This window comes from Pongo pygmaeus, chromosome 6 (assembly GCF_028885625.2).
Source record: "Pongo pygmaeus isolate AG05252 chromosome 6, NHGRI_mPonPyg2-v2.0_pri, whole genome shotgun sequence".
Classification (NCBI taxonomy): domain Eukaryota; kingdom Metazoa; phylum Chordata; class Mammalia; order Primates; family Hominidae; genus Pongo; species Pongo pygmaeus.
Window position 1 is genome coordinate 49,266,015 of NC_072379.2, and position 13,085 is coordinate 49,279,099.

At 40.6% G+C, this 13,085-nt stretch overlaps 1 protein-coding gene across 10 annotated transcripts in view; it reads left to right on the forward strand.

Annotated features, from left to right (window-relative positions):
• Positions 1 to 13,085, forward strand: part of ELMO1 (engulfment and cell motility 1) — a 595,247-nt gene that overhangs the window by 211,147 nt on the left and 371,015 nt on the right. For all 10 annotated transcript variants that reach the window (XM_054496891.2, XM_063667384.1, XM_063667385.1 and 7 more), the window contains 3 exons: positions 466 to 565; positions 8,645 to 8,796; positions 11,000 to 11,078. In XM_054496891.2, the coding sequence (XP_054352866.1) occupies positions 466 to 565; positions 8,645 to 8,796; positions 11,000 to 11,078 (331 nt within the window). The remainder of the gene's footprint in view (positions 1 to 465; positions 566 to 8,644; positions 8,797 to 10,999; positions 11,079 to 13,085) is intronic.

Genomic DNA, 13,085 nt, shown 5'->3' on the forward strand with positions numbered 1-13,085 from the left:
TTTGATGTGTATGGGTAATAAAGGAAGTACATTGCCCTCCCTAAGCAGCTCCAAATTTCATTGCCAAGAAGCTTTTCTTTAAGCCATCATTTACTGAGTGTCTATATGCTACATACTTTATTAAGTAAGTAGCTCTGTGGCTAAATAGATATCACCACCTAGTTTTTCAGCTGAAAAAATAGAGGCTCAGGCAGGGTCAGTGAATTGCCCAGAACAACACAGCTCACCAGAACGAGAGTTGGTGTGAGCCCGGGTCTGTTGGATGCTGAAGCCCTGGTTGACCTCAGCAAGGCTGTCCTGCCCCTTCTTGTCACTCATGTTAGTGAAGAAGTCACCTGTGGTCCTGCTATTTGTCTCTTGATCTTTTAAAATTCTGCTTGTATTCACTTTCCCAGAACTTTCTTGCTTCTGTATCTTTACTCAGCTTTGGGGCTCTTGACTCTTGTGCCTCCCTGTCTTTTTCAGCTTTGGAGACATGCTGTCCTTCACCCTGACGGCCTTCGTTGAGCTGATGGACCATGGCATAGTGTCCTGGGATACATTTTCGGTGGCGTTCATTAAGAAGGTAAGGTGGACTCTGCCTCTTTAGGCTTCCCTTACTGTCTTCTTTCATAGCTATTTTTCTCTGCTTTGAGGATGTTTCATAATTGTCTTTCCTTTAGTTTTTTATATTAAAAGATGGGTATGATTTTTTATAATATTATGTATGTGGGGGTCAGGAAACCCAAATTCTATATAAAAATGATTGTAAGAGATTATAAGGGATTGCATGTGCGCACCCATAGCTCAGACCAGATACGTGTGTCACACTGTTAATAACTGCACAAGTGTGTTAATTCCCCATGTGTGACTCTGTTGGTTTCAAGAGTTCCTACTGTCGTCCTTCTTGAGCCTTTAATCCCCAACCTGGTGTCCAGGGAAAAGGAAAGAGGCAAAGTATACTGATGACCTGCACACCTAGGTTTGAAGCAGGGTTATATGAAAAGGAGGGATGCCTGAGTCCATGTGTCTTAAGCAGAGTGAGCCTGCTTACTTGTAATCATGGTGCGATGAATATCTCAGACATCACCCAGTTCTACCAGTTCTTCATTTGGGAGGAAGCAAATGAAGATGGACCTGGTGCAGGAAGATGGGGCAGAAGAGGCCTACCATTCCTTGCAATTGAAGTATAACAAATTTGCAACTCTGTTTCCATTCTTCTGACTAAAAATAAACAGTCTTGATCTTCTTACTGTTAAATGTAGATTAAATCATGGACAATTATTATTTATTGATTTATTTTTTCCTTTCTTTGTATTTGCGAAATGGTTTATAAATTCATTGGCATTTCTCCTCCTTACTACTGTATTAGGAATAAAGAGATGTTTGGAATTCATAACTTTATTTTATAAGTATCGGTTACTGGAAAGAGAATTTCAGTGAATCTGTGCAAGCTGGAAAATCAGAGCAAAATCCATTAAGAGTCACTTGAAGTTTTTAAGCCTTTTATTTTAAACTAATGGTAGACTTAAAGAAAAGTTGCAATAAATTGGACTTTGGGAGGCCAACGCAGGTGGATCATTTGAGGTCAGGAGTTCAAGACCAGCTTGACCAACATGGTGAAACCTCGTCTCTATGAAAACTACAAAAATTAGACAGGTGTAGTGGTGGGCGCCTGTAATCCTGCCTACTTGGGAGGCTGAGGTAGGAGAATCACTTGAGACTGGGAGGCAGAGGTTGCAGTGAGCTGACATTGCACCACTACACTCCAGTCTGGGTGACGGAGTGAGACCCTGTCTCAAAAAGTAAAAAAAAATTAGTACAGAATGTTCCTATAAGCCCTTCATCCAGCCTCCCCTAAAGTTAACATTTTGCAAAATGACAGTATGGTTATCAAAATGGATAAATAAGCAGTGGTGCAATGCCGGCATTTGATTTCACCTGTTTTTCTATGAATGCCTTTCTCTGATTAAGGATCTGATCCAGGATCCCACATTGAATTTGGTTGTCATGCCTTCTTAGTGTCCCCAAGTCTGTGACAGTCCCTCAGGTTTTTTGTTTGTCATTTATGATTTTGACACTTTTGAAAGTTAACAGTCAGTTATTTTGTATAATGTTCCTCAATTTGGATTTGTCTGATATTTCCCTCATGGTTCAATTAAAGAAGGTTATGCATTTTTGGCAAGAATGCTACAGAAGTTATGGCACATCCTTCTCAGTGCATCCTTTCATGGGCACATGACGTCACTGTCCTCTGACTGGTGATGTTACCCTGGATTACATGATTAGGTGGCATCTGTAGGATCTCCCCACTGTAAACGTGCTGCTTTTTTTTTGGAAATTAATCATTATCTTAGGGGAGATGTTGCCTTGAATCGAAGGGCATGGGATGGCCCTAATTGGTTGAATGAGGGGGGTAGGATCAGAGGCCCCACAGGTGTCATGCCCGCACTATGTTTTATGTTCATTTAAGACAAGAGCTGATTGGAAACCCGGGGCCTTCTCAACACATCTCAGAATCAACTCTCTTTCCTTACGTAAATCCATAAAGCCGAAAGGAACCCTGTAGAAAACACACAGAAAAGGAAGAGGCCCCTTTTTGCCTGTATTTATCAGTGGTATGAATTGCTATAAAGGAAAGAAACTGTTGGAATTGCCATTAAGAGTAATGCAAAAACCGCAATTACCTTTGCACCAACCTAATAGCTAAAGAAGCCAAAGACATCCCGATGTGTTATAAAGTACCTTCCTGCCACCTTTGGTGGTGGCAGGGAATGTAAGCATTAGATTATGAGAGGAGAAAATAAATGGCACTATTTTGCCTCTCTAAGATCAGTTCCAGAGAAGCAATTCCAAATCTGAAGATAGTGAGTATCATTGATTTTTTAATACTTAACAAACATTTTAACTTTTTGAATTTACAGCAGGCTTTCTTTTCTACCTCCAGAGTGCCTGGCTTGTCTGTTATGAGAGCCTCTTTGGCTACAGAATGTAACAACAATGTTGTACTGAATGTGAATTCCTTGAAATTATGTTCTACTTTCACCAACATTAGCTCTTTTGATTCCCCACAGCAATCCTTTCCAGAACAGAACAGATAGTCTTGTTATTTCTGGTTAGGAGGCAGGGATGCAGTGGCTTGCAGAGGTTGAATGAGGTCACATAGTGAGTGGGCGTCCTTGGTCACATGGTCAGGGCGCTTCTCCTCCTCATCATGCACCTGTGCTTTCCAAGTGGTGGAAGGCATAGTTCCCAGAGCCTCACTTAACCAGCCTGTCTCTTACATATTCCTCCCTGACCTTACTGCTAGAGTTAAGCAATTTCTTCTGCTCTCTGTTCCCCTGGGATCTCCTGAATGCCCCTGTTCCAGCACTTGTCACATTTCGGTGAATTTTTTGTTCATTTGACTGTCTTTCCCAATAGAGTATTACCTCAGGAAGGCAGAAACATGGCTTTCTTCATGACTTTATCCTTGGGGCCTGGCACAGAGTAAGGTCTTAATACATTTCTGTGAAATGAATGAATAAAATTTGCTTGGAAGCATTAAAAATACCCACAGAATTTGAAGAAGAGTAGGAAAAAAAGTGGTACTGTATTTAAATATATTTTAAGTAAAATTTCGGTGATGAGTGGAAAGGAATTAGAAAGCTGTGTTTCTTTAAATGATGTGAGCAATGGCCAAAAAGAATGATAGTCATTTAATTTTCTAACAACTTAAGAAAATGTTTTTCATTCATTGAAATTAATTCAAAAATCATATTAAATGTAAGAAAGTAAAGACTGACAGTCTTGGTGGTTTAAATAAAAAATTAAGTATTTTTTAAAAAGCAACACATTTAATCTATTTCATGTCCTCATTCCCAGTCATATTTTCTTTGCATTGCTACTTAGAGATCTGTTACATGAATCTGAAAAAATAGTCATCAGAAAATTACTTACTTTTCTGTAAGGTTAACTTTTTTATTCATTAGCTGGACCAAATTCAGCACTTTGACAACCCAGGAATTGTATGCAGGCAACTGTCTTTTAAATGGAGCTTTATCTCAACAAAAATCGACTAGGAAATGGGCTGACAAAAGATGCCTATCTCTGTGGTCTAGAGTTGGCTTCCTATTAATGCCAAATTCATACCACTTTGGAGAAATATTTTTTTTCCCTGCCAGCCTCTGTCTCCTTCTCTATTACTTTATCTGTTTTGTTATGTGTGTATCTAGATTCTGGTTTACAAATTTTGGCTGCAATAAATAGCATCATTTCATAAACAGCTCTGAAACTTGGAATTCCTTGATACCAATATATAATGTTGTTGCATTTTAAAGACTCGGCTACTTAGGGAGAGAGTAAGAAAATATGGAGTAGAAAGAAAAGAAAAAAAAAAACTTTAGATGTTATGAGTTGGTTTTTCCCTAGCCAAGTATAACATCAGTGCCTTCTTTTGGAAGGAAAGTTTCATATAAATGCTCTTGAAACCCTAGCTGTGCAGGAGAACCTGGCTTACCCTGCAAATGTTTTCAGTGCCTGGACAAACATCCCACCATTTTGCTTTAGAGACCTGGTAATTTTTGCCTCTTAAAAATTTGAGAGATTTACAGGCCTCTACCTAGATAATTTTAAATACAGGAGTGGAGCTTCATGTTCTCCATGGCTGGTTTTTTGTTTTGTTTTTGAGACAGAGTCTCGCTCCGTCACCCAGGCTGGAGTGCAGTGGCGTGATCTTGGCTCACTGCAGCCTCTGCCTCCTGGGTTCACGCGATTCTCCTGCCTCAGCCTCCCAAGTAGCTGGGACTACAGGAGCCTGCCACCACGCCTGGCTAATTTTTTGTATTTTTAGTAGAGACGGGGGTTTCACCATGTTAGCCAGGATGGTCTCAATCTCCTGACCTCGTGATCCACCCGCCTTGGCCTCCCAAAGTTCTGGGATTACAGGTGTGAGCCACTGTGCCCGGCACTCCATGGTTCTTTTAGGTTTTGATAACATAGGAGAATTTCAAGATCTCATTCTAAGTGATTCCAAGAAGTATTTATTGGATCGTTGATTCATGCACTGTAATGCCCCTTAGCTTCTTAAAAGTTACATAAGTATTTCTCTTATTTAGCTAAGATTTTTAAATGAATGAGCAGTACAAGGAGCTAGTGTGTATAATTACTGCTAACTCCTCTTACTTCTTCCTTATGTTACAGACCTACTTTCGAGAAGCTGTACTGTGGCTAGCTTCGGTTGGCTCACTTGTGTCACCCAAAAGTACAGTAATGGAGCTGGGATAAATTGAAAGGCAGAGGGAATCATTATTACTCTTTTGTGGGATAAAGGAAATGAAAATTTAAATAGGCATTAATAAACTTCTCTAGCTATACGAAGATCTATAGTTTTCAAACTGGACACAGAGACATTTGTCCATTAACTAATTTATACATTCAGTTATAAGGAGTTGGTCTCAAGTTCCCTGGAGGACGACAGTTATTACATTCACTTGGATCAGCCCTGATGCGTTGGTTATTAATACTCATTAAGTGAAAGTGTTAGGTCATTTGAATATCTGGCTAAAACCAGTGACAAATAAAAGAAAGAAGTTAAGTTTCAGAAAACCATTAGCATCTACTTCAGACTTGTACATAGGACTCTAATGCATTGAGTGCCCCAGGTGTGTTACACAAAATGCTCATTATGTAACATGCTTTAGGATTGCTGAAATGATCAGGTTCTTTATGTCAAGGAAGAGATGAATTACTAGAAACATGAATTTTAAAGAATACTTTCATGAAAGTAAGGGATTCATTTCTTAGGAGAAAAATAATGAATGGAAATGGAATATGTATGTGGGATATAAATATGCCTGAAATAAAGCAAAGACAGCAAATTATTTTTACCACCATTGAGCAAGCCCACTGGGAGCACGGAAGAGTTAATGATTTATAGAGAATTTTAAAACCCATTATGAGGACGTATACTTCATATCAGAAAACACCAAGTGTAGGCTGGGTGCCGTGGCTCATGCATGTAATCCCAGCACTTTGGGAGGCCGAGGCGGGTGGATCACTTGAGGTCAGTAGTTCGATATCAGCCTGGCCAATCTGGTGAAATGCTGTCTCTACTAAAAATACAAAAATTAGCTTGGCATGGTGGTGCATACCTGTAATCCCAGCTACTTAAGAGGCTGAGGCAGGAGAATTGCTTGAACTGGTGAGGTGGAGGTTGCAGTGAACTGAGATCACACCACTGCACTCCAGCCTGGGCAACAGAGCAAGATTACATCTCCAAAAATAAAAAACAAAAAAGAAGAAGAAAACACTGAGAGTTCTGATTGAATATTTCAAGAAAGGAAATATTGTAAAAAGGATATTTATGGAAGTAGGGGACTAATTCAGGGGGTAAATTTCCATTTGATGGAAAACTCGAACATAAAAGAAACTGCGGAAGATTGTGTTTTAGTAATCCAGCAATGAGTTAGACCACTGGGCCAGTGTTATTTGTATATACTCTGTATCAAAACGGAGACATGTCAGATGTATCACAGGGATATAAAATAGGTAGCTGGAAATATGAATCACTAATGATTATGGATTCTTAGAAAAGAGTGATAATTGGGAAGAGAGGAGTACGAAGACAATGAGATTGATAATCCCCCTTTTTAATTTTTGGCTTTTTTGGAATATCCAAATGGTGGCATCCAAAAGGATGCACAAGAATAGGCCTGCAGTGTGCTTCATAGTAAATGCCTTTTTATCTGTCCATACTAGACTGTAAGGTCCTTGAAGTTTGTTTGTTGTTTTCATCTTTGTATTTCCAGCTCTGTGGGACAGAGCAAGCCTGTTACATAGCATGCAAGCAATGCATGTTACTGAAATGGATTAATTAATGGCTGAATGAAAATATTGGCTGAATGAAAATAGTGGATATTGGCTGAATGAAAAGAGTGGATAAAGATGGAGGCGGAGGGTGCTTGACAATATCAGCAACAGCTTCTCAGGCAGAAGCCTCCATGCATCCTTAAGGCACATGCAAATTTAATAAATAGAGACAAGCAGGGGAGCCGGGCATGAGGAGAAAATTAGTTGCAAGAAAATCTGAAGTATTGTCAATGAATTTCTTTATGAGTTCTTCAGTTTCCTAATACCAATGCCAAGAATTAATGCCGAGAGCATGAAAAATGGTTTGGTGGGGTGGGGGAGGAGTCAGAGAATTTATCCTCTGTTTAGAAGGTGTCTAAGTTAAGTATTAAACCCTGAACACAGTGTGACAGTAATTGCATTTTTGTCAGAGAAAGATGGCCCTAGGGAAAGAAAGGTGGCCTTAGCATGGTAGATTTGGTGGATTGGAGCAGACTGTGAGGAGTAAGTCAAGGGCTTGCCAAGGATAGTAAACATGTTGGAGAAGTTTATTAGCCATGAGAAGAGCTGAAGCAGTCTTTTGAGAACCTTAAAATTTCCATACTCTTCCTGAAGTTTGTATTTTAAAATAATAGCTTTTTGGAATGTAAAATCATAATGTCACCGCACTTCTTCACATTATTTCCCACCCCTGAGATCCAGATGTAGCTGGGGTAGGCAGAGTGTTGGTATCTGCGTGTCCCACCCCTCCTTTCACCTGGAAATCAGCGGACTAGGGACAATTCCAATGGTACCTGGGAACTGCCATGGTGCGCTGTGCATTTATCATGTGCAAAGATGGAGAGGAGATGAGGCAAGTGGTCTCTGGGGCAGCAAAAAAGGGAGAAATTAGTGTTGACAGGGGGAAGCAGCAAGTGTTTACTTGTCATGGAACCAAGCTATTTAGTTTTTAAGAAAGCAGTCATTATGCTGATATAATAATGGCTTTTTATTGTGAGCTGTCAACAGACAGGAATAACTTTTAATGAGGCCTCTAAAATAAAACCTTTATGGTACCCATGTGTTTGGATTACTGCAATCCATTATTCTAACCTCTATTTTATTTTCCGCTCACATTGTGATTTATTATGTTTGGGGATTTAGTGATTAATTCCTTAGAGAATCTACTTTGGAGCTTAAACTAGTATTTTAACTTTTATTACTGCTCACTTAAATGATTTCCTGTTTGCTAAATTTGGGAGAGATGAAAAGAACTTATTTTAACCATCAGAAATGGGAAGAAACGGGTAACGAGTTTTTCGTTTAAGGGAGTGGCCAGTGACTGAGAAGTTGCCAGTTGAATTGTGTTGACAAGTGAGATTTGTGTGAGTCCCCTAAGAATGCAACAGGAACATAATAAGCATATAAAAGCCATGGATTGTGTGGATGAAGGAGTAGCCTGGTAATGCAGAGGAATGGCAATTAACATATGTTGAAATTACCATCCCAGAGAAACACAGGCATCCTTACAATATATGTGTTGAAATTGTCTGCCCCTAAAAGATGAAACTCAGGAGAATAATCCTAGAAAACACAGAAAGAATAATCTTTGAAAGTGTGTCTTTTTTAAAACATTTGCTTATCAGTGAATTATAGAGATGAGATAAATCATGCTTTGTAATGATATCGTGAACAATCCCTGGTTCGATGGGTTTCTTGCTATTTTGCTGTAATTCCAGGTCATCCTCAGTGCCTGGTGTTTCTTAAATGAGTTCCCGATTTGATTCATTTGTTCCCTTCTCCACGTCTCTGCTCTACTTACCACGAGCAGTCAATTGTGTCCCACTTGGATTTTCAGATAGCAAGTTTTGTGAACAAGTCAGCCATAGACATCTCGATCCTGCAGCGGTCCTTGGCCATTTTGGAGTCGATGGTGCTCAATAGCCATGACCTCTACCAGAAAGTGGCGCAGGAGATCACCATCGGCCAGCTCATTCCACACCTGCAAGGGTAAGCATGCCAAGATGCTCTGGGGAGGAGAAATGCTTCAGGAAGATGGCCACGGTAATGCACTGGGAAATGTTTTAAGTTGTTATAGTTTGGTTAAATGTACAGAAAAAGAATCTCAATTTGGCATATAACCAAACCACGTGTCACACTGGAATGGCATGGTTACTTTCCCTTGGCCCCTGTCCCTCACTGAACTCCAAGCTGGTTCTTGGCATTGCCTGTCCCCACGCCTGGCCCTTGGTAAGCTCTCAATTTTAATGGATATTGGTAGATATTGGCAGAGTTTTACTTTTAAGAAGATAAAACAGGATTTGTTCTCTTAAGTTCTCTTTCTTAAACCATGTAAGTTAATGTTTTCTGTGATATAATGAGTATTTTCATAGTTAATTAGAAATGTAATGTTATGCATTTTTACTAGGAATTTTTAAAGGCAGACTTCTTTCTTAGTTCTGCTCAAGGTGATTCTAGTGAGCTTCTTCTTTTGTATTTTATAATAAAATATAGGATTTTTTCTAGTGGCTTGAGCTATAAAATGGAAGTCAGATAGCTGCCCCTGCAGCCTGCATTCTTTGAGGCATTTTTCCCCTTCTTTCCTCCCTTAGGTAACTAGGAAGGTTGTCTCTGACGATACCAACCTGAGGAGGACTCTATTATACAGTGCCACTTTAGAAATTAAAGTATTTTGGGTTGCAGTGATAATAAACATTGTGAGCTTGCTTACACAGGAAAGGAGGGTATTGGAACAATACTGGGGTACCTTGTAGAATCCAGAAATGACATAAGTAGCTAAGCCTTGAGAAGGAGAGAAACCATAGCTTCCCTGGAGTCCTCAGCAGATGACCTTTTCTCTAGCATTTTGGTTGGCACTACAGTGACCCAACTCCCCCTAACTCTTGCCCCTGGTCCATTAGGTCACAATTACAAATTCTCAAGAGGAAACCCGATAGGCCCATTTGGGTTGGTGGTGCAGGGTGGGAATGGTTCTCTGAAATGTTAACTGTTGTGTTTATAATATAAACTATCAAAGCAGATTGTATTAGATATTATTTTCATTTGGAGGTGGGAGGATGACCAACATTTAAAATTTTAAGTCACAGAAGCTGAGGATTGTGGTGGCCTCAGTGATTGTGGCCTCAGAATCATAATTCTTCAAAATGATGATAATGTAAGGTAGCTTCTCTAGAAATAAGACCAGTTTCACATTTCCTTTGAATGTGAACTATATTAATTTATATACTGTGTCTTTTCTGGGAATCTCAAAGGCACACATCTTCATCCGAAAGCACATTACCAAGGGGGAGAGTTTATTATTCTTCAAGTACTGTGCTAAGGATTTTACATGCATAATCTCATTTTATCTTCACATCAATCCCATGAAATAAGTGTGTCTAACCCCATGTTGCAGATAGATGAGGTAACTGTGCCTTGGGGGATACCCATGAACTTGTCGAAGGTCTCAGCCAGCCTGTGATGAACTGGGCTTTGCACCCTATCCTGGCCTAGTTCTAAGCTCCACCTCTCTCTCACCGGCCTGAGAAGTTATTCCTAAATGTAGCTCATAAGTCACTCTTTGTTTATGCCTTGAGTCGTCCTTATTTAGTGTTTACCACATGCCTTACATTAGAGCTTTGTTTCATTTATTATTTCTGGTTCCTTTCCAGTGAAAATCAGATTTATAAACAAACACCTGTTCTTTTTGTTATTAAAATGTTTATATTTGGAAATAGATTTTTAGAATATATAATAGAGCCATCCAATTAGCCCAAGAATGTGGAGACATCTGAAACTACTCCCTGATATATTTCATGTATAAGACAGAAAATTACACATACATACACACATACATACGTACATACATACATACATACATACATACATACAGCTATTACTAGTAGTACATCAATTACAACATTCCCTAGGTTTATGCCTTTAATCTGAATAAGAGAGAAGGCTGCCTATATTTCTGGGCATTCTGTACTGACCAGTGTACTGAGCTAGTAATAGTAGTTGTATATTTACCACCTTGTGATGTTTGAAATGCATTCTCAGTGCTAAATGCATTTTCTAGGCCCTGCCTTTCTCTCTCCTTTTTTTTTTTTGGGGGGGAGAGGGGGCTGATTTTGAGCCTTTTCATGGTTTGACCCAGGGCTAGCCTATTCTGACTTTGTGTTCTGATTTTCTGAATTATTCTCTATCTTTACAGGTCAGATCAAGAAATCCAAACCTATACTATTGCAGTGATTAATGCGCTTTTCCTGAAGGCTCCCGATGAGAGGAGGCAGGTAAGTTGCATTTCTTTAGTCTTATGGCTATGTCAGGGCTAGGAACTTTGTGTGTAGAGAATGCCCTTTCTTTCCATTCGGGGACTCACTGGGCCACTCTGCTGTCCTGGCCGCAGATGGACTCTCCAGAGCAGTTATGTTCCGCTGCATGGCTGGCCCGCTGGGGTCCTTCCCAAATCCAGGGGCAAGTGGGTAGAGATGGGTAAGCCCTTGACTGATGAGGGATGCTAGGAGTGTTCCAGCAGTAGAGACTTTTCATGAAATGAAATGCAACCTGGAAGCCCAGATGTAAAAAGATGAAAACGCTGCTGTGGTGGAAGCAGAGTTAGGAGTCCCCGCGACCTTCTGTCATTTCATGGGATGCTCACTAGGGTGAGGGAAGTGCTGTTCTCATTTTCTGTATCAGGAAACGGAGACCCTGAGGGGTGCCATGTTTTCCCCAAGGAGGGAGGTGATGGAAGGTGAGAGGACAGGAGGGATAATATGCAGATGGCTGCTCCTTGTGGAGATAACTGCATTCATATGTCAGAGGGGCTCCTTGCCTGGTGAGATTACTTATTTCTGTGTGTGTATGTGGCTGGGAAATTGGAGCCATCTGTTTCCTCTCCTGTATAAAAAGAGCTGGGCACGGTGGCTCACACCTGTGGTCCCAGCCCTTTGGGAAGCCAAGGTAGGCAGATCACTTGAGGTCAGGAAGCTGAGACTAGCCTTGTCAATATGGCAAAACCCCATCTCTACTAAATATACAAAAATTAGCCAGGCGTGATAGTGCACGCCTGTAATCCCAGCTACTTGGGAGGCTGAGGCAGGAGGATCACTTGAACCAACCCAGGAGGCAGAGGTTGCAGTGAGCTGACATCACACTGCTGCACTCCAGCTTGGGCGACAGAGCGAAACTGTCTTAAAAAAAAAAAAAAAAAAAAAAAAAAAGAGGAAGGAATGCCTTAATGTACATACATGGAACCTTTCCTCTGATGGTCTCCTTTGTCTGTAGATCCTTTATTTCTTTCTTCACGAAGGAAAGGAGCATTACAGAGGGGATGTGAAGAAGTGGAATTTTGCCTTGTCTTGGAATTTAGGTCATACCTCAAAATCCATTCATGTTTTTTTCAATCAACATGTCATGTAATATGTTACCCTGGTCACAATTTCCTTCCTTAAAAAAGTGGGTGGGAATATGAGCTCTTTCATCCACTTAGAAACTATGCTGGGGAGCTTGATGGCAGTTGCCAGTGAGTTAGTTTAGAAGAAATTAGAAAGTGAACCTGCTACTGAATGCTATGACAAGAATTTTTGGATTTTATTTTGCTTTTTCATTGCCAAGGATTTTAAACCTCAGTGACTAAACATGAGGGGTTCTGGTTTGTTTTCATTTAGAATTTCTTATTCATCCCCGGGGGGCTGTGTTTGCACAAGGAGTGGTGTCACTTTATAGTTTCCTGGACGTTTGATTTGGTGTTCGCTGGAGCCAGGTGGAGGTGCCTGCCCTCCACAAGCCTGTGCTGGGGGCACTCTTACCCTGGCTGGATTTTTAGGAGTGGCTTTGCAGATCTGAGGTGAAATCATGAATAGGGCTGCTTCTGTGATATTTTAGTCTAAATACCGAACTCATCATATAACTCCCAAGCAGCCCAGAAGTTGTCTGGAAGCTCTCGCTGTGTACATACACAAGCTTGACTTGGGCATTGGAGGAACTGGGTCTTTCTGCTGGCCAGACCGGGGACTTCTGGCCCAGCCACATGGTAGCTGAGTGCAGCGTGTGGGGTCAGGAAGGTTGCATTCTGATCTCCACTCTTGGAGGTTTCCTTTCTCCATCTGTGAAAGAAGAGGATGGATTAGAGGAGGTGAAATTTCATGCCCACTCAAAAGGCCATTTCACTTGGATCTCTGAATCTAGACATGAGTAAAATGCTTACTGCATCTTATTTTATACCAAACACTACTGTTCGTTTGTTAAATTGGACTCTCATGACCATGGACAAATAGGGAATCAGGCGTCAATCTGTA